The sequence below is a fragment of the Echiichthys vipera genome (genome assembly GCF_963691815.1).
Source record: "Echiichthys vipera genome assembly, chromosome: 15".
In the NCBI taxonomy this organism is placed as follows: domain Eukaryota; kingdom Metazoa; phylum Chordata; class Actinopteri; order Perciformes; family Trachinidae; genus Echiichthys; species Echiichthys vipera.
In genome coordinates this window covers 15974981-15998176 of record NC_139840.1, presented here as the reverse complement: position 1 = coordinate 15998176, position 23196 = coordinate 15974981, and the positions used below count along the sequence as shown (strand labels likewise).

Genomic DNA, 23196 nt, shown 5'->3' with positions numbered 1-23196 from the left:
GCTACCAGTATAGAACTGAGATGTATGACTGCAACCTTTGATTTGATATGTTTAGAAAAAGTAGATATCAAACTGAAATACAAATACCATTGAGTACTTGACTGTTGACACAGGCAGAGATGGCTCTAGCATTACAACCCCATGATAAGCATCACAGAGCCTATGCCCATAAACAATGAGCACTTCATTGCATAGCTGTGGCGTATTCTAGGAGCAATTTTATGACACAACATTAAATTGCCTCTAAAATGCAGGGTTTGTCGTGGAGGACTGATCGTTGACTGTTTTGTGTAACACTAAACAGTTTGGGCGGTGTGGTGTTTATGTGCGCAATTTTCATATAATCACTGGTGCTGACATCGAGAAGGAAACGTTTTTTTAGGGTTTTGTTCTTTGTTCGCTGGCATTGTGCGTCAGAAATTCGTGTCTAACTGAAATGCAGAGATGCTCAAGAGGCTAACGCAACCCACTCAAACACACGCAGACCACACAGACCACGATTGGCTGGCACCCAGACACGCAACAGTGAGGACTTCAAACAGGCGCATAGAGGCAATTAAGCCACAAAGACTGAGGGCTCTCCTAAAGCCACTGCTTCCTGCTGCCACTGACCTACATCTCTCATTTTCTTCGTTTATCCATCCATCGGTTTGTCAGTCTCTCCTTCTAACCATTGTTTTCTCACCCACACTTCCTTTCCCCATCCCCCAGCACGTCTCTCCCTGTATTTCTCATCCTCCTCTCCTACTATGAGTTTGATGCCTTGCCAATCGGTAAGTACAGAGGTTAGTGGGTGCACTATGTCTAACTCGCCCAGTAGGAACTGCTCCAGTAAAACATGCCAGTCTATTGTGGAATTTTAATTATATTAGCTAAACCCAATCCACCGGCTGGACACACTACAGAAGACATGAGCTGTAAAACTGTGTTCCTTCTATAAAAGTGATGAAGAGGCGACTGGAAGGAGTTGGAAGGAAATTTCACAAACAACGTCCACAAGGCACACCATAAAACTTAAACTTGAGGAGGCCGAAACACATAAACACCCTTCACTCAGAGGCATGTTAAGTCCCAAATTGGCAAATAATTATACAGTGAGGCCAAGAAAATCACATTTGCTCAAACACCAACTACACAAACTATCGTCTAACAATTTCCTCCCCATATTTTCTTGTGCACAGCTACAGATTTAGAAATACAATAACTCTCACAATCCAGACATTTCACCAGAAAGAATAAATAACTCACAGTTACTGCAATATGATCACTGTTTTCGCTTTCTCTCACATGCACACACACACATACACGGCCCAAGGATGCAGGCCCAAAGAGAGAAAAGTCTAAGCAATGTAGAAATGTAGAGCGTGTCATGCTGAGGTCCCAGGCAGGAGCCCAGGGTTATGGGAAAGGGATGGGCCACTGAATCAGAATTAGGGAGAAATAGGAAAAAGGGATTGTGGGAGGAACGGAGGAAGGACTGAGAGGTTTGACGCAGATGCAGACTGCAAATGGCAGAGGTGAAAGAGTAGGGGCAAGAAAACAAATGAAAGGATATGCAGTCTTTATTTCCATAACTCTTCATTATTTCTCTGATGTCAACTGTTCTCATGGCTCTACTGTGCCACCACTCCATCATGTCTGTCTCCATGTTTACATTTAAAAAACAAGAATACTGAATACTTCTGCCCATAGCACAAAACACAGCACACACAGGAAAGTCCTTCCTCTGGATATAGTAATTAATCTATTGTTCCCTTTGCTAGAGTTTCATTATCCAATCACCTTGCATGACCCAAGAGACTGACACAGACACAGCAGGGAAGAACAAAAAAAATTAGACTTGATGGGACTGAAAGACAGAGAAAAAGTGAGTGAGAGGGGTGAGGGCTCTTCCCGGTGAAGCGCTCTTCCTGTTTCTCCCTGTTTCCCCCCGCAATAACAGAATGGATTCCAGATGTCAAAATGATAAACAAAATGGATTGTCATAACCTTATAAAAATGCAAGGCATTCAGAAGCACTTACACGGCTGTATTGTTTGGTCCGTCCCCTTGAGCTAATCCAAAACTTTAGAATTCCCAGTATAGTGATGAGCTAAACATACTGTATGTACAGCAGCTTAATCCTCCTGATTACACAAGATCATGCAACCATTCAGCTTCCTGTGAGATGCTACATGCAGTTGAGGAGGCAGCGTTGGGTGACGACCGCTCATTCAAAACAACAATGGCTGTTCCTAAAGAGGTTAGCCTCGAAGCTGCAATAGCATCAGTTTTATCAGAACTTGAGAGTATTTCTTCACTGAAAGAAGAGAACAGCACTTTCATGATGGAAAGGATGTTTTCACTCTTCTCCTAAATGACTTTAGTGAGAGTTTGATAGACAGGTGGTTCATCTAATCACCTGCCAGGGATGTTTTGAGGGTGCCTGCCCTTTTCCACTCAGTTCCCAATAAGGCCTTCTCAGATGGTTCTGTACAACAAACCATCTGTCAGGTTACTCATCCCTATATCTGAACCCAATTTAACGCATTCTTGCACAATAGGGCTTCAGTGTTGAATTATTTTGAATTAATAAGTTTTTCAAATATACTGTAGTATAAAATCTAATTAAATGAAAGTCATGCATTTTTCAGGCCCTGGTGGTATTGAGGGGTTTCACCTTGGGGTTGGAAGTCATTTCTCCCCTCATATAGGTCAATAAAGAAAGAGGGTAGTGAGCTGTCCAGTAAGCCTTATGATCTCTAACTGATGACTTGCTTATAGAAGAAGATTGTTTATTTTCCCCTCTACAGAATATGCACTCTGCCTGTATACTGTGTGTAAATCAGCTCCATAAAGTGAATCCCACAAGAGTTTGTCAGTCAGAGAATTCTGATGAAGTGCCAAAGGCCATCTATATCTCCTCCTAACATATGCAGTGCGTATAGAGTTAGGCTGTTAAAACAGGAAGGCTTCTTGATTCACTCTTCTATAATTATTTTACTTCTTTCTATTATAAAATCAGCTTTGAATGTAAGAGGTAACTCCCTGCTGGTTCATATAATTTAATCAAGTAAGTCCAAGACTACAGCAAGACCGGATGCACGTTCCCCAGAACCATTTCCCCAGAACCAAGTGTTCTCACAGTCAAAGTATTAGGTATTTTTCTTATGTTTTGGCCTCTAAAATGCTTGACATTGACTGTACTGACTTGTATCTGAGTAAAGTTTGTCACTAGAGGGTTTTTTACCCCTTTGCCGACGGGGGAGATGTCTGTGCAGTTCTCTTCAATCTACGATTCAAATGTATTCAAATGCATAACGGTACGCATCAGGCTATGGTTGGTACATAACTATATAAACCAGTCGCTGTGTAATATGTGAAACATTATTTGATTGGGGAGCAACTGTGACACAACACCGGCAAAGAAACCTGAAAGGGAGAAAGAGTAGATGTGCTTTCAGCCCCTTCTCTGATTTTTTTTAATTTAAACTTTCAATGTGGGAAAACCATGTTAAACAAAACATTAATCATAGCAGAGTAGTTTTTACATAATTAAAAAAATGTCAGGATTATATACAGCTGCAAAAGCTGCGTCTGAGATAAAATCACATGCTACACACAGGAGATCTTTGCTGTGAACAAGCCATGATTTTTCACTCTTTCCAGGTCACATTTTACTCATATGTACCGTGGCCTCCACTCCATGGCTTTCTTTTGCCACCCGTGACCCTGTTATGCACATCATATGCTAATTTTCATGAAAAAATAAACAAAAATGTACAGAACTGGCTACATCAAGCTTGCTGTGTTCTGTTTGACTTTACCCTTGAGTGAGTTCATTTGGCTTGACCTAAAGCGCTGAAGGATCCTGACATCTATTCCCTATGTTTCCTACAACCTGGATCAAGAATCTCTTAAATCAGATTTGTGATGGTCAGAGGGATTTTGTTACGGACTGATTATGAAGCTCATGTTCAAAAGTGAGCACTTACAGCAGGTGTAAATTCTTTATGTTCGAAAACTCTCCTGAATTACCATATTATTACCCCTTGATCTGCCATCCATACCCAATTATTTATTAGGTTATTATAAGTCTGGGAGAATTTTAATAATTAGTTTTTGTCTAATGAAACCCTCATTGAGGTTACCTCCCCATGTGTTTTCAGTCAAGGGGCTAATAAAGGTCCCTATGATGCCATGACAGCGGTTATAGCCTGCAGCGTTGTTTCACAACCTGCACACACTATCTCTAAGTATCTGTCAAAAGAGAAAACAGAAATGGTAATTAGAATAATTATAGTGAAGAAAGATGGCGATGATTTATTGTTTATAATGTATTAAGACTACTACAGTATAATCGCTATACAGTAACTGGTTAATCTATATAAAGAATGTGGTAACTTTGATTGAGCTTATCTTTCCGGAAAAGATGGTGCAAAGTATTCACACATGTGATGCTGTAAATGTTCAGAGATGTTTGAACACATGCCAACACACATTTTTAGTTGTAAGTACAACTGCGTGCCCCACACTTGCCCCTCTGTCATCAGATGCTGAATAGAGAGAAGAAGGGAATTTCAATCCCTAATGCCTTTGATGTGCTTTGAAGTATTACAACAAGTGTGTGTGTGTGTGTGTTCTCACATGTGGATGTGTGTCTCCTTTCCTAAGCATAGTATTATTGTGTCTGAATGAATAAACCCTCCAGCTGTTGACCAGCACATGGATCCTGTGTGGATTGATATGTGAGTGTGTGTGCTTTTGTGTGTGTATGTCGTCCTGTGTGTGGGGAAAACCCACCAAGCCCTCAGAGGCTTTGTGCGCCCACCATGCAGGAAATCAGACCACAACATGGACTTACGCCATAGCAGCTTATCATGTCCATTTCCGACATCACATCTTTTTCACATACGTTCTCTCTTCTCTTCTCATATTTTCTCACCATCTACCCTTCTCTCATCTCCTCTGCTGTTCTCGTGCTACTTTCCCAGGCACGGCGCGGCCAGTGGCAGTAGTAGTGGCAGTGATGTCCAAGTCTTTCCCATGCAGCCTCATAGGAGGGTCTTTGTTCCAACTCCAGGCTTTGGGGGTCCCCACGGCAGGGCTGTGCCCCACTCCACTGACTCCACAATGGGTCTTTATGCTGCCAAGGCCCTCCTCCCCCACATCTCTTCATCATGCTTCCCTCATCAGGGGCACAGGGAGGCACAGGGGGCACCACGGCACCAAAACGCCAACCCTTTTCATGCCCTGTCCTGTCCCTCTCTCTCTAATACATGCCAACAGAGTCATATACAGTGGGAGGGGTTTGTTGTATAGTCACAGGCCAATCTGAGCAGTTTATGAGTGGTGCCAAATGTCTCAGTAGGGTATTGTTTTCTTATTCAACCCAAGCACACTTGACACCACAAGCAAAGGCCTGGCTCTCACCAGGGAGTGTGTGATAACACACCGTTACAACCCATTAGCACTGTTCTTGAAAAAACAGTGCCCTTGGTAGTAAAAGTGACACACACTCACTTACACGGTGTAGAAATAAAGAACTGGCTTTAAATACAGACACAGAAGCTATATCTTGACAAGATTGTAGATATCTTCTGTTTTAGGCCCTGAATGGTTGCTCTGCCCTGTGTTTTTACATTTTAAACCCCTTATAGAGGTATTCTTTATGGTTTTAATTGAAAATATACAAAATCCTTTGGAGGAAGAACAGCAATGGCAAAAAGTAAGACCAGAGATCTCTTTGTTTGGACCAATGACGAAGTGGAACTAGGGATGTTAACTAATCAACCCTTTAACCATTTACAGACAATTAAAAATTGTATACTGTGTTACTCCATAGCTCTCCGCTGTCAGCACTGTCAAGCAGTTGGCTGTAAGAGCCACAAACTAAGCAGAAAAAAACCAACCTAAAAAAACAACTTGCAGGTGCAGTAGCAAGGGCTACATGCCACTATAATGATGGTGACTGGTGGTAGGTCACCTTACACACAGAGTGTGCCAGGCAGACAAATAACTGACAATCTTTTAGGTGAATGCATTGGAGATGGCTCGGACATATGCTCCGTGGACAGCTGCAGACATGTACTGGTCGCGTGGACGTGCAAGTGTCTGTTGGTGCTTCTAGTCTGAACTGGACAGCAGCGTTTCCAAATGTCTCAGTTTGAGGGGCTTGGAAATGCTGGAGTAACGTGGACGCGAGGCGTAAATGTAGCAAAAGATGTGCCTTTTTAAACAAAATCGTAGTCGTGTGAATAAAGCCTCAGTCCCCATTTTCACCCCAGTCAACGCCCCTGCATACTGTATTGTGTGCTGACACTGTGACAGCCCCTGACAAATGGGTAGTCTGCTCAACATTTCTCAGTCACTCAGGAGAGTATCGGGCCAGGACAAGAAGAATAAGAGAAGAGAAGAGAAGAGACAAGTAAATACGAGAAGAAAAGAGAACAGAACAGAACAGAACAGAAGAGAATGACATTTTGAAAGCTAACTATTGCTGATCTAATTAAAGTAAACTTATTCATGACCATCTCTGACAAAATGCTTTTGCCAAACACAGAGGATAATAAAAAGGTCCTTTTTGAATCAGATACATCTGTTCATTTGCCTTATGTTTTCCCATGTACTCATGAAAGCATAATGTATGGCTCAATCAAGCAAAACGGACACAGGCCAAAGGATCTGACAAACAGTCAGGGTTGATCATGGGGAAAATTCTTCACTTACATTTCTGCAAACCACAGATATGGTGGATTTCAACTGTTGAAAACGTTGAATCTCAACATTTGAATCATTGAATCTCAACTTTTCTGAACCTTTGTAAGCAGTTCTCATTACCTCCCCCTCACACTTTTAAACATGTGGTTAATGTCAATTCAAACAAACCTATTAATGTTATTCAGGGATAGGCATTGAAACTACAGGGTCTGATATGTAATTAAGTTTCACTTTCACATTAGACGGGACATGGATGGGACACGAACAGGACACGAACAGGACACAAACTGCAGTCTACTGGATGAAAGTACAGCGTGTGTCTGACCCAAAAATGCACCCCAACTTCCTCCCTAAGCGGAGTTTGAGGCTTGTAATACTACGTCACCTGACTTTCATATCATTTGCTGTCAGCTCAAAACTTGTCATACAGACGCTAGAGGGTGCCAAAAACATTTAATATCAACATCTATGTGATTTGTAGAAACGTACAATGCCAACATTTTTTTCTGGCGACTAGGCTGATTTTCCTCTGTAATGGCCAATACTGGCAGTGCCAAAAGCTGTGGTTGCCATGGCAATGGGAGCCACTTTAGGGCCACCACAGAAGGAGAGCATAACCCTGTCATAATTGTGGACAGTTTCTAAAGGGTTTAAGAAACAGATCCAACAGGGGGAATCAGATACAGACTTGCATTGGCTCTGTAATCTGCATCAATTCTCTGTTCTTCTCATGCTGACTGAGTAAGTAAATAACCACACACATAACCACACACACACACACACACACACACACACACACACCCACACACACACACACACACACAGAGACAGACAGACGAGAGTGAGTACTTCAGTCTCTGAGATGCACCCAAAACCATAAGCAGGAAAAGTGTTCCAAGGCCACACCTAAAAATCAGCACAAAATAAAAACCTAAATATCAGAAAGAAACAGAATGGAGTAGAAAAAGAGAGAAAGGGACATATAACAACTCATTAACTGACTCTAATACAAAGGAGGGAAGAGTGGAGCAAATATTTGTTCTGCCTGCATTCACTCAGTGTGGAGATGGATTTAATGACTTCCTTATATCCACATTGATTAACAACAGTCAGCCACACTGACTCACAGACTCACATTATCCTACACAAGCACAAAAACACAGAGGGTCTGTTACTGAAATTTTAATGTATTCAAAACTCTTAAAAACTTGCAGTTAATATATAAATCTCAGACGAAATTGGGTGACCTGTTCAAAATAATTTTATACATGCCGGCATCTACAATACTGTCATTTGGAGAAAATGAAAATTCTCACCCCGAGTGCTGCCAAAAATGTGTTTTTGCAACAACTGGCTATGGCAAAGTACAGTAACAAGATGCAACATGTTGCCTAATCACAAGGAATGAACTGCTCTCACAGCATTACAAGTCTAAATACCAAAATTAATCTTTAATCCATGTCCGCTGCTCTTATTAAATTTGAAAAGAACAATGGATTATGTGGGTATAAGTCAGTAAGGGGTCAACTGAAGGGGATGGTATTGAAAATCTTACAATAATAGTTTGCAAAATACAAAGTAAATAACAGTAAAGATTCTATTTGTCTATTTGTATAGTAGCATTACCTCTCCACCACTTCATCTCCGCTCCAGCACATGGAGTCGTCCACTACATTCTCCCCTTCGCACAGCATCTCCGGCAACGCTGCAAAGAAAGACTTGTAGCGCTGCAGGTACATCAAGAACTCCCTAAGGAAAACATTGGAGGAAAGGAAGTTTTAATATGTACCACATATGTATCTTCCTAAATCACAAGTCAGGTTAGAAATATACACTCAAAGAATGCGTGTTGTGGTTGGTGGACACACTTCACAGTACTTTCGAACCATACCTGCGACAACAAATGGTATCTGAATTCCATTCAACAATACATGCATGGGATGAAAACACGTGACGTTTTGATGGTGGCAGAAAATGGCTAAGAATGTGACCACTTCACTAAGTCAGCACATTTTTCTCAATTATGCTTTGCGGTACAGTGCTTGCTTCATCATATCTACTAACAGATGTTATCAATACAGACAGTCATCTCGAGTGAAACAATGGCATACTGTTTTTGACACACATTGTTGCCACCCATGAAGCAGAGCATGAAAACAGCGGAGGGTCATGAGAGGTTATGTGCTGAGTCAGTCAGTGTTGGGAATCGCTGTTCAACAGAAGACATAAATATGAATGGTTTTGTAAGACAAATAAAATGCATCCCTCACCCAAAAGACAATTAACTATTAAAATACACGAACAGTCACAGGTTTCTCTATACAAGTCATATAGGCTATGTTCACACTGCAGGTCTTAAAGCACAATTCCGATTTATTGCTCAAATCCAATTTTTTGATTGGCTGTTCACATTACCTCTTCAAATGTGGCCTTTCTAAGGATTGCTCACGCTCGTGTATTGCAGGACTTTATGGCTTAATGCTAAAAACAGTGTGGGGCGGCAGCCGGCAAATTTATGAGTGTCACCCCAAATACTAATGCAGTCTAAAAATTCACTATCCCTCCACTTGCCGCCTGCTTCACTGCAGTCCTCCATGTTTGTTTTGATTCTGATCCTGGCTCCCATCAGTGGCACACTTTTCAACTTCATTTGTCATTCATTTACAAAACAGTGAAGCACAATTAAAGTTGCATTAAATGCGACCTGGCTGTTCAGATTGCGGTCGCATTCAAAAAAATCATACATTTTTTTTAAGAAAAGTATCCGATTCAGTACCACATTTAAAAGTGGCCTAATTCTGATTCTGAAAATTTCAGATCCAATGCAACTTGTGCTGTTCACACTGTCAAAAGCAAATCAGATATGGGTCACATATGAGGAAAAAATCAGATTCAAGTCACTTGTAACTGCAGTGTCAATGTAGCCAAAATGAGCTGTCATTGCTAGATAAAGTGTGTGAGAGAGTGAGAGAAATAAGTCCCTTGGGTTCATGCTTACCTAGAGAGTGTTCTCAGACTATGTTTATTGTTCTTGGAGGGTTTCAGGGGGAACGAGCTGGGAATGATGGGAGTTGGAGTCCGGGGGAGATTGTTGCAAGCAAGAAGGATGCAGGGATGTGGTGGGGTGTGAGGTGGGGTGTGAGAGAAAGAACAAAAAAGAAATAAAGGGATGACAAGACAAGACACATGGGGGAGGAGGGAGAAAAGATAGTCAGTTGACCCTGGAAGAGAGTGATTAATCATGCACATGCAGAGACTAGCCACAATAAACATAAATCAATAACCATATCTCCCCACACCACACCAACAATTGAAACAGATACTTGTATGTAATGTATATGTTAAATCAGCAAACAAACACACAAACAAATATCTGCACGTGCTAATAGTTCAATATCCAAAAAGAAAGTTCTGCTCAACTTCAAATTTGTTCCCATTAAAACAAAAAATAAATGTTGCCTCTGCTCTATCACGTTTCATATTTTTCAGCAGTGGACTATTCTCCATTTACTGCAGTGAGTGCTGCCATGTCTCTGAAGTGGTCACTGCTCACATGTGCTCTGGTCAGGGTTGGTAACAGGAGGGGAGCTGGATTGTGTTGCCATGAATGGTGGTGGCAGTGCCAGGACGGACCTGTCAGCTAGTCTGGCATCAGTGCAGTGATTCATGGTTTGGGACAAGGTCAGGCAGGCAACGCTGCAACTGCATGTGTGTTTCCGTGAGTGGTGCTATTTAAGCTGAGGCTGCCTGGTTCCAAAGTTGGTGGTATGGCTGTCTGGGTAAACAGGAAATTGTTGGTCTGTCAAGATTAATCTTACCCACACTCCCCCCTCTCTTGGCACATCGCTGCCAGCTGCTGTGGGCATGGGATGGCTGCCTCAGAGGCCAGGTGGAGGGCATGGACTTTGGTGCCAGGCACTACATTTACATACTATGTGTGTGTGAGTTGGGTGTGTGTGTGTGTTGTGTCCAACTAACCATATGAAGAAGAGAAGTGATGGCAGCTGGGAACAGACATTGGCCAACCCCTCAGGCTATGTCATACAGACCTGATCAGTTTTCATTTCATTTAAATTTACTTTCCATCTGGCTGACCATCTAGTAGTATAACTAATTAACAAGTAGAACATTTGTGAACTGAATATTTGCAAGAATAAAAGAGGCTTTTCAATTTACAACAGACAGTTTTAAACTGCTGACACAGACTGAACTACAGTTCACAATTCTGTTATTTGCTTTGTCTTACCTCCTCAAGTGGGCTAACTGCCCCAGCCACTGCTCTGGTAGAGGTTGGGAGGGGGCGGCAGATGGAGGAAGAAAAGATGAGGTCACGGTAGAGGTTGTGACCTCTAGTCTATTAGGTTGCATGCTTGTGGGTTCCCCAGTAGACAGGCCACACACCTTGTCCACCTGTGGGGAGGATAGAGCAAAAAGACACACACCTGTTAAGCTAGCAACATATAACAGTATGGGTGGAGCTGAAGGGTGACTGCTATAAACAGGCAATTGACACCTGCACAGTTGAAAGCATATAGACTAAAATAAGTTATTCAATGTGAACACTTTTCAGAATGATGCCACCCATTTGAAATGAGGAATGCCTGCGTTTCAGTTGAATGACGGCGGGGTGAAAGGAGGTGAGATGAATTATGGAGCAGAGAACAACGAACAACTTGGGAAAACGGTGGGCGTGAAGTGAGGGGGTGTGATGAAAGAAAATGGTGCGATGAGTGAGTTATTGCCAGGAGGGCTAACAGTAAATGTAGAACATTCCACTACCTCAGGGAGGTGAATGCACACGCGCACAGTTGGCAGTGATGGCGAGTATCTCTAGTGGGCTATTAAAGCCAGCAGTGGATACAGCGGGGTTGTGAGGAAGAAGGGGCGTGGGCCTTATACCAAGAGGTAAAATCAATGACATCTCATTGGCTTAAAAGCCTCTGGCCAGTGTTATTAAGTGGTCCTCAATTAGTAAGAGAGACAGAGTGTAATGCCTCTTGGACTGAGTATATTGACCAATGTATGTGCTGCTTTGTCTAGAGGCATGACTCATTTTACCATGTAAGAGCATCCAACCAGAGAAAGTAATATTTAGCGGCACTACTGATTCAATACTCATGTAAGGAAGGTTGCCTCCTCATTTTGAGTGACTTTTTCATAAGCACACCAAGACTTTTCCCAGAACAGACGGATGATCAGATTGCTTCCTTGACTAAGAATTTGTTTTATCATTTACTTGACTTTTTTAATTAAGGGATGAGTGATGATTATTATAAAGTTTGAAAAAGTGCAATTTTTCAGTGTTTTGTGGGTATACAGAACAGAGTACAATGAGTTACAATGAACAAAGGATCAGGAATTTATAGATAGATAGATTCCACTAAATCTCCATCAACAACCATAAATCCCACATCCTCCCTGTCTCACACGGAGTCCCTCAAGGCTCGGTGCTTGGTCCAGTCCTCTTCATTCTGAACATGCTCCCACAAGGTCACATCATCTGCCGCTATGGTCTTCACTTTCACTGTTATGCCGACGATACCCAGCTGTACATCACCACCCACCAAAGCCTTTACTCCCTACCCTCACCAACTGCCTCACCAACATCAAAACCTGGATGAACCACAACTTCCTGAAACTCAACAGCAATAAAATGGAAATCATCATCTTCTGCCTAAAATCTATCCTCCCCACCTTCCGGAACTTCTCCCTCTGCATTGATGGAACTCTGTCACTCCCTCCCCCCTGGTCAGAAACCTCGGCATCATCATGGACCCCCCCCCCCCCCACACACACACACACAATTGTTATTATTAGATAGACAGACAGACAGACAGACAGACTGTGAATGAAAACCTGACACGTGATGCAGGACCTTGACTTGAAACAGGATCATCTTGCAATAATGACCTGCTTGTTCTAAATTATCCCTTACATAATAAACAATACAGTGATTAACTCAGAATACTAATCCTGCCAATTTACTCTGGACATCCCCAAAAACATCAAATTCATCAGACTGTTTAGATAAACTGCCACAGCAATGCAAGTGTTAAGGATGGCCTGTGAGGGGCCTAAAACAATGGAATGGACGAACAAATAGACAAACTTCAATTGGTGAAGAACATCTGTGTTTAAATGGTTGTTTGAAGGGGTATTTCAACATGCTGGGAAGAGTTTGGATAAGCAGCTGAAATATGTGTTAACAGTCACAAAATGTTTCTTGCCAGCCTGCTAAAAATACACTTTTCCTCCAGGGTGAGGCATCTCATGCACCTTATAAATAGAGTTTAAATGAAAATTTTCAAATGACAGCTAACTATTCCTGGGCAGTGGGATTGTCAATGGCTCAGGAAGTTCATGTGATGCTTTTCAGCAGCATTACAAACCACCTGAACATTTCTCATTCACTCTTCACTCAGGCCTTTCTTTCCTACTTTTTCAACTGCATTCTGGTCTTAAATCCTCTCTTAAGGCAGACGTTGGGCACGGGGAAGGTTGTTTTATTGCATTAACCTTAACTCCCTCCAGACCAATAAAACATGCTCACATGTGGTAGAGTGGCTAAAAGCCACACATGCACATAGCACATGGAAACATACCACACACACAGACACACACACACACACACACACGCACATGCACACACACCCACACACACACACACACACACACACACACACATTACATTACATTGTTGTGGTGAGAAAAGATAGAACACAGCAACTGTTTTGGTCATGTAGCCCATCAACATACTAAGCCAAAAGCTCTTTGCATATGCTTTTGCATACCGTCTGCAGATTGATGATCCATAATGACGTGTTCAGACATATATTAAAATACATTTGAGAACTGTAAAATTGATTGTTTTAGTTTGTTGGTTTCTAATTTCAATTGCCAAATTAGAGTATAGGCCAGGTAAAGGGAAGTTTGGGGTCCCCTGCTAGAGCTGCTGCCCCCGCGACCCGAACCCAGATAAGCGGTTGAAGATGAGATGAGATGAATTAGAGTATATGAGTACAGGTAATGGAAAACAAGGATTTTTCTGACAATAGTACAGTTAAGTTTATAGTTTTTTGATTAGGCCAGAACTTTCAACATGGCTCAATCCAGTATCATCATCATGGGCAAGCGCTGTTTGAGGTAACAAAATCAAATGACTCAGTAAACTACTGTTAATTTCAAAGCTATTAATGGCAAGGCTAATTCATTTTAGCATGCACACATGCTTGAATCTATTTTAAAACTAAATGGTTCAATCAATATGTTAAAAAAAATCAATATGTTACTGTAAGTACCTAGCCAATAGGGAAGAGTTATGTTAACCATATGCCTCTTCCTTATTTAGCAAAAAACACATTTCTATAAAATAAATATATATACATATTTGAGACATCATACAGTACAGTCCCATGACATCATGTCCAGACAGTATAGTGTTTGGGAGGTCTACAGTGTGTGTGAAAGAGAGAGTAAGTGAGTGAGTGAGTGAGTGAGTGAGTGAGTGAGTGAGTGAGTGTGTGTGTGCGTGTGTGTTTGTGTGTGTGTGTGTGTGTGTGTGTGAAAGCGGTGATGCTGGTAGGCTGTGCAAGGGGCAGGTGTGCAAAGAACTGGGCAGATTATTTAATATATATCATAACATGCCCAAGCAGTATACAGAAAAACAATTTCAATTTCAAATATAATCAAAAAATCCATTGGGACATTGTTATAGTATGATGTAAATAGTTTAAAAGAGGAGTCAAAATACTCTCCAATAAATAATGGGCTGTAATGTTTATTGCAACTAAAGGACAGGCTTGTACTGTACCGCTCAAAAGTTTAACATTAGGTTGTATTTTAATTTGGCAAATGAAAAAAAAAACACAGAAAGTTCAGACCTTCAAGTTATCATTTCTCTGCATTGGTGCTAAATGCAGGATTACAAAAGGACCTAATCCTGTGAACTTTTCAGGAGGAAGACTAAAGTTCTAAATCCAGTGCCATTTCTCACCTGCCTTTGTGTGACATTTTGCTATTCTCCAAGACAAAAATATAAACATCCGTGTAAAATATGAACATCAAGAGGAGGTCACTCACAGTTCTGTTTGTATTACCCTATTGTTTTTTTTAAACCACAAAGCTTCTTTTGGGGAGGCCAGAAAAGATTGGAGAAAGGCCGACATTTCTAAACAAAAACGCTGACACACAAATCTCTCTTATGCCTAACTAAGCAGACAACAGTGTAAACAGAACACAAAGTCATCATAGTGAAAATAAACAGTATCCTCATTTTGGGATCCTCTTGTGAATTGGAGAAATGCTCTTATAGTTTGGCTCTTATGACAACATAATCCTGATGGCCAATCAGACGACAGGTTGAATAATAACATGGGCTAGAAAGTGGCCATGAATCAATTATCTCCTGACGTGATGATGGCGTGAGAATGAAAATCCCATACGGGCACAGCATGAGTAGCTTACTTGGTTATGTATGTGTGTGGGGACACCTGTTTGTCCTTCACAATTTCAGCTATTTGGAGCATTTCTCATATGACTGCCTGAGGACAGAGTCTGATGCAGGGGGCAGATTGGTGGGATGCATGTATTACACATGGGAAGACTTCAGGAGAACACAAGGCATGTATTCTATGTGCATTGGAGCTAGCCAATGAAATTTGATTTCTGCTGCTGGAAGCAGGATGGATCAGTGTTTTGACAACTACATACAGTTTGCATATTTACAGAATAGACATTATTCCCCCTCTTACCTTACAAATTTGTGTTTCTGTTTCAATTTGTTTAGCCCAAAATTTAATTGACATGTGTGTGTATCTGTGCCTTAAGCACATATCATGCCGAGGCAAGAGAGTGTAAGAAGAGTGCAGCAGCAAGAGAATTAGCTCGAAGCAAGCCAAGCCCAAGGCCATCCCTCCTCTAGGGGAGTATTGACTTACAGATAGCAGCGGTGGTCTTGTCTTCCCAGTTTATTTATCAAGGGATTACCCAGTAAAGCTAAGAGAACTTTCTCAGCCCCTCTCACCTCAGGGGATTAAGAGGGCTGTTTGGTCAGTGAAGACCCCTCTCTTCCACTTTTCCAGATATTTTTCCCTGCACTTCTGCTTTATAGGATAGTGATAGCTTGGAGAGAGACAGGAAAGGTAGGGGAGAGAGATGGGCCCAGGCTGGGATAGGAATGGGCATCGATACGGTTTTATTGATACCAATGTTATTATTGATTTATCTTATTGGCCCAATTATTTATCTATTCCTGATTAATTTTCTTTGTGGAAAATAAGTAGGCTGACGCAGTTGTTGCCTCCACTTTACATACTTTGTGTGCAATGTGCAGACACATATAGAATATGGTCACCTTATGCTATCCACTGTTTACCTATAGGAATAGTAATATTTGTCAGCTCTATTTGCACAAAAGATTTTAACATTTGCAAAAACGTACACACATTAGAACAGTCATATACTGAGATTGTGGTATATATTAACAGTTTTGGACCTTAGCTAAAACAAAATCTACTTTTCAACCAAGCTTTAGGGATTGTTTTAATTTATCATAGTTATGTATCATAGGGCACTGTATCAGTGATGTAAATTTGTGTTAGTGTGTAGGTCAAGTGTGCATGCATATGTGAAAACATGCATTTTATGAATTCACAATAGCAAAAAGCTCAAAACCGCAAATTGTGTCTGTTTTCATTCACATCCCTGGGAATAGCTCTTGGGATTTCTACTAACATCCATTATCCAAACCACTGTCATCTCAAGACATTGGGCCATTTTTTCCTCATAACCATGAAATATTCACTAACCAGTAAAAATCAGGAAATAAAATCCCATTCCCGTAAGTGACTGTATAATATACTGCCCTCAAACACAAAAATCAAGTGTCAACATGCCCTCCCTCTATGTGGGTTAAGATACATGATGTATGGACAGAGTCAGAGAAGAGACATACCACAAAACAGAAGTGCCTTTTGAGTACCAAAGTGGACCACCTTTGGAATAGGAATTTCATTCAGTATAATTCTTTCCATGAGAGTTATGTACAATAACCAGACTAAAAAAAGTAAGCAAATGAGAGCAAATTAGAAAGAGAAAAAAAGAGCAGAAGCAAACACAATTATCTTTATTTTGTATTTACTTAATTGTGGTTACAAACTAAAGGAGGGAAAAGGCAGAAGAAAAAAATGCAATAATTTGCCAAGTAGCAACGTGAGTAGTGGCCATACATACACTGGTGGGCTGTCTATTCTACAGCACGGGAAGCTACTGGTTACTTTGGCAACATGGTTGTTTATGATGTCTTTTCCAAAGAAAACCCAAAGCATCAATTTTATTTCAAAAGACTGGAGTTTTGCTGTTGAGTATCATGATAATTATGTAAAAACCAGTAACAATTTCCATTCCTAATTGCAAGACATGAACATAGAAAGGGAAGGCGATGGCCTGCTACATGAGTAGGAGAATGGGTTTATATTTATATTTTCACCATCCGTATTAAGAAAAATGGATGCATCATCAAGGCGGCGCCCCGTTTGTTCCTATGAAAGCTGCTCAGTGGCGCATGAATCAAAAAAGTTCAACTACCGCATCTAAAAATACCTGGATAATTTACTCTACTTCTGTCAAACTTCTGCACTGTTGGTTCCATTGAGCAGGTGAGAGACTTCTCCCGGCTGAGCTGGCTAATTTGAATGGGAATTAAATGATTTGATGGACTCTACACATTCAAAATTGTATTGGTCGGAATAGATCAAATTCTGATATTAACACAAGTAATTTTGCTGGGGTTGTGATGCTTGAAAAAATTAATCCACAAATTTTCAAAGTATTTTTGTCCCCAATGTCATCACGTGACCGATGGGGAAGTTGTAATTCCAAAGTTTGGCCACTATGTCAAATTATCATTGTGTTAAAATAAGACAAAGAATAATCATCAACAACCTTAGAGGAACTCAGGTATATCTGCTTCTGTCCCATCCACATAACCAAAAAAAAAAAGGATCACGATTAACTGACTTGACTAGTATCAATAGTGGACACTGTGTGTAACAGTTTGTTATCACAATATACTGTCATCCAAGAATAACTATATGTATATGTATAGCAAGTATCCAGCCAGATAAATACACTTTTCCCCTTTATTTACGCATTAAGGTGACTACTTGAATTTCGCAGGATTAGCAGTGTTGTGGTGGAGGCCTTAAGGTAAAGGAAGCAAGCTTGAGCCTGGAAAGTTGCCAGTTCAAACCCTGGACCATCTGGGAAAATCTGGGTGGGTTAGGGGAATAAGTAAGTCTTTCTCCTCCCTCGACACTGTTAGCCTGTGTTTTACGTTCAACCACACAAAGAGACAGATGTAGGCTTTAAGGTGTTGAGTTTAATCAGACAATTATGGCCTAAAACAGCGGTCAACCCAGGAGAGGAGACTTCCATTTTTCATCTTTAAATAGACAGCAAGGTACAGTAACTGCAGAGTCTACTCAGAAATAATAACATGGTTTTCCAAGGATGATCTAAAGTGGCTCTGGGTTGAGCAGGCAGAGATTCTATCAAATGCTGATTATATACAATGAGATATCATAAACCGGTCGAATAACACAACCACCAATCCATCATAGATGACATTTATTCATAATTCTAAACCTTAGACATGTAGCTAAATAGAAGAAACTCATCTGTTAATTTGTTTATTATAATGTATGTAAATAACCAACTATACACACGGTAATCTTCATCATTGCTAGTCTTGAGTGACAGACAGAAAGCATTTGTGTGATGACTTATTGTAATACATGTATTGTTCTCAAAGAAATATAATAAAAAGAAAATCCTAATTACGGTTGCATCAAAGACCGGCCGGTCTATCGCCCGGCGCCAATTGGCTTATTCTGCCATGATCGGTGCTCAGCTGGACTTCTCTACCAATACCTGTAAACCTTTTTTACATGTAGAAAACACTATTTTTATTGTGCAGTAAAGTTACTGCTAATGTAAACTGAACATTTCCTATAGCTGCAGATTTACATTAAAAGCTTTTAACTGGCCAAACGTGAGTTTACCTTTATTTTGAAGCAGACACCAAATCGGCAAAAGTCTTTATCAGCAGGTTAGACTCTAAAATTGCAATCAGTACAATTCATTAATGACCTACTGAATACAAAAGAAGGCAAACATCATCATGTTATGGGATTGGATATGTTATAAACAGTACGTATTCTGGATATAATAATGTGTGAAGAAACTGTAAAAAACATTCAGCAGATACATGTATAACACCCCCTGAGCCACTTGTAAGCTAAAAGTGACAGCCTTCCACTTGGCCTCTGCTCAAGAGAGCCTTGAGCAAGCGAGTATAGATGATTTACAATATAACTCTTCTCCTTGTGCCTTCCCTTCTCTCTCTGCCCGCCTCTCTTTGCCATCTTTTTAAGGTCTCTCTTCATTCTCTCCTAATTACTTTGTCTGCATCTTCCTCTTTAGTCTTCACTCTGTAGTCTCTGTCAATCAGTACCCCCCCGGCCCCCTGTCTTTTTCTCCCCCTCTTATCCGAATGATGTCAGTGCTAATTAAAGAGTGACTCAGTCACTCGTATATCACGGGAAAAAGTCCTTGAGATTCCAATCAGTAAAGAGATCGTTGAGTTTCTCTCTCCACACTGAGGCTTGTTTACCCTGATTAAATCACACACAGATGATCTAAAAATGAGAAGCTCTCAGTTTTTCCTTATAAATATGGGTGTTACTTTGTTGACGTTTGTCCATCGTTGTAAACACATTTACGAGAAGTGCAGACACAAAATGTGGCAACATGTCTCAGAGGTTTCAAGTGGTGTTATACCACAGAAAAGGAGGGAAAAGAGACAGAGGAAGGTCAAATGAGTTCATCTCGTCTGTGTCTGCGATATGGCGGAACATTCACAAGAAAAGAAAAATAAGCTGGTGAATAGAAACTTTGTGAGTCCATGTGCCCATTTGAAGCTTTTCAGTGAACCAGCAATTACCACTAAAATCATAACACAGATGCAGTCGGCATTTGTGTTAACTTCACAGAAGCAGCTGCATGATATTATCATGCTCAAGTTTAAAGGTGCTAAAACACCAGGCCAGTGGGCACCCAGGCATCAGGTGAGGATGTTGGGAATATGTAGACGCACAGGGATGGCAAGGGCTATTTAAAGGGAAACAGACAGGGAGTGGGAGACACATGGAGAGGTAGGAAGGAGACTTAGCCCTTACAAAAGGGAAAAAAGGCCATGTTGTGAGAGGTGGTGACACAATGGATTGAGACACTGCAGGACTCGACAGCAACAGTTGCCACTTTACAAGATAAAGACAAAGGTAGAAGAATAAACTCTGCGTAAGCATTTTTCTCATGTATTGCCCAAATGAAATGTTTGATTTGTCTAGTGACAGACTGTGACCAGTGTAGCGAAGACTTATGGATAGGAGCTTTGTTATTGATATTTATTGGTATAATAAACGACAACATCAACATATTTGCATGCCCATCACGGCTCTTTTCCTGTCTCTCCTTCCTGTCATTTCTTATTCTGTGTGAAACAGTCTATTTGAGTAGCAGACCTCAAGTTCTGAAGAAAACCCCCACATCATTTAGTCTCCCCTCTGTGAACTTATCATCAACTTATAATCAACTACATATCTGAGAAATGACATGGTTTGATATCTATAATTATATGCATCCCCCGATCCAAGTCATGGGTCACAGAGAAAAATAATATACTAAAGACCACTGTTTTATGTTCAGATCCAAATTTAATGGCCCAGCAATCAATCACATGGCCATTGCTCACTCGTACAATTGTGTTTTTCATACAGAGGAGAAGAAATACAGGATCATGGTGTTGAGGGCTGCAGCATGTAAGCAGCAGCATGGCAAACACTAAAAGACAGAAGAGGAGAAGGGCGGGTAAAGATGAGCGGGGTAGCCTGAGGAGAGGAGAGGCTGCAGTCACCATCATTAGCTAATGGACTGCTGAGTAAGTCAGTAAGCTTCAGGGTTAGACCAAGTGCCAAAGGCGCACACCCAATTTAGAAAGATGGGTTAGGCGTATAGATTGGCCATGAGAACATTTTGCGTCAGCTGCCATTCTGCTAACAGTCTCAAATATTAGATATAGAAACCATATACAAAGGCCTGAGCCTGTGTAGCGAACCCTTTTATATAAGGTGACCTCAGCAGCATATTAGAGTGTACCTTAAAACATTATACTACATTAGTGAAATATAGTACACATATATATATACATACATTATATTTCTCCTTTTTATAACCTGCCCACTTACATAAAGCCCTAAATCTAAAATGTCATTGAGTTCTCACACTGACAACTGATAAGATAATTGACATTCAATTATATTGTCAGTAAACCTTAAAATAACACAAGTACAGCTCAGCTCTGCTTACTTCTCTCTCTAGTTCTCTATTTCCTCTGGTCTTCCTCACTTAAATTATCTGGGGAGAACTCGATGACTCAAGATATAAAAGCCACACTTGATATACTTATTTATTTATTTATTTGTTTGTTTATTTTGGGCATGTCAGTTAGATCAATCATCATCACTCTGTATACTGTATCTATACAGGCATGTAATGTCTAATCACTTTACAGCACTTTACAATTAACTTTGCTCTTTACAGTGCCAGCAAACTTTATGACCATCGGAAATATGTACCACTTTTATCATATATTTCAAGCATACAGTATTAACTATTTCCAATATTCTCAATAGTCTCCAATTTTCTAGCCTTGTATATATATATATATTTCTGTAAAAAAATATTGGCTAACTGTTTATTTTCTACTTAGCCCACAGTGACCTAGACTAATACCACAGTATTCACAGTAGGGCATATATCTGGTGGCACACATGGTATTTATCATCATACCATAGCCCATTCCTATGCTAAAAACCATAAAAATACATTGTGGAGAATGGGAAAGGAAAAGTAAAATAAGAAACTGTGACAACAGCAAAGTTTGTTTTCACACCGATAATATTCCTTCATTTTATTGTAGGATAGAGTAAAAGAAAAAAGGGATGGCAATGTTAGCCACTGCTGTCTGTTGAGGTGCCGCCGTGGTGAATGGAAACCTTCCAGTCATCCCGCTGGCCCTTGTTTCCATTATCTAAAAGCCCAGGCTGCTATTATCATTCCTCCATACGACTGTAATGAAAAGCTGGGATAAAACCAACAAGCGGATAAGGTAGACCTGCATATAAACTGCTTTAATATGGACCACTGGCACTATTTTTTCATAAGCAGACTATGAAGCTCTCAGTGAGCAATTACGTGTATGAAGGTGTGAGTGAAAATATGCTTGAGATTAAAGTCAACTCATCTTTAACAATTACAAGATTTAAAGTCCCCTTCGAGGTCATATGAGCCATATCATTTTTATGGCCATGTCAATAAACAGCAGCCTGTGGCCTCTCGAGCACGGTTGACTCTGGAGGGAGAAACTCTTATATGAATTCAACAGGGCAGCATTCAGAGGAAGAAAACCTCACTAAACACTACAGCTACCACTTGCACTGGGGGCCCAATAAGATTATTGGATATTTTCCAATTTTCTCTTAATTGTGTCAACTCAACATAATCCAACCCCAGGCTTCTCCAATATCCATAACCATAACCACTTCCCTTCGAGCCACATTCACGCTCCATCTCAATAAGAGCAGGAATGTGTTAAAACAGAATCTATCCTTCTGTTGCCCCACATAACCATCAATAGCTGCCTTTCAGACTCAAGCATGCTGCTAGTATTGTCACAGGGTGGGCCGCACATCTAGGCTCCTTACAGGACTTCTTAAAACCTGATACCTGCAAGCGGCGTGGTGATGTGTGTGCATATGTACAGTATATATGTTATGACCCAGGTGCTACCCTATGACGTGTTGCAACATATAGTGCAGACTCTGTGTAGTCTGCAGCTCTCTAAGTGAGAAAAAGGGCAACCACAAAATGGTTTCGGGATAATATCCCAGTGTAAAACCACACAGTCACAATAATTCCTTTAATAACAACTCTATATAATATTCTGACTCAGCAAAAAACGTAGTCAACTTAGAGTTACTTCTTTGTGCTTGACTTTACACGTACAGCATTCAAAATCAACAGCAGGTTAAGCAAGGTATTTGCACTTTATTTGCTTTGCAGTTTGATATTAAGGTTATTGTAAGAAAATAAGTGTTTTAAATGGAGTCTTCATCGGAGAAGGCGGTTATATGGAGGTGTAAGTGTGAAGGTGGCTACACTGACACAGTAGTTGTGCACTGGAGACTTAACAGTTTTCCTTGAAAGGCCAGTGTGGCTTTATAAAAACATACTGTGATTTAAAAAGGCCATGGGTTCTAGGTAAAACAAGGCGATAGAACTGTGTTATTCTGTGTGTGGCTAAATGTGTGTGTATGAGTGTGTAAGTGAATGAATTGGTGTTCGAGTTTACTCTTCAGCCTGCATGAAGCAATAAGAGCA

The 23196-nt window shown here is 40.6% G+C and overlaps 1 protein-coding gene across 2 annotated transcripts in view; it reads right to left on the bottom strand.

Moving 5' to 3' along the window:
* LOC310957412 (glypican-5-like) overlaps positions 1–23196 on the bottom strand; it is a 101505-nt gene that overhangs the window by 50556 nt on the left and 27753 nt on the right. Inside the window, exons 5-7 of one of the 2 annotated variants that reach the window (XM_083927966.1) lie at positions 10946–11109; positions 9698–9754; positions 8326–8448 (exon numbers count right to left, since the gene is read on the bottom strand). In XM_083927966.1, coding sequence (XP_083784092.1) covers positions 8326–8448; positions 9698–9754; positions 10946–11109 — 344 coding nt within the window. The remainder of the gene's footprint in view (positions 1–8325; positions 8449–9697; positions 9755–10945; positions 11110–23196) is intronic. The other variant, XM_083927967.1, reaches the window with a different exon arrangement.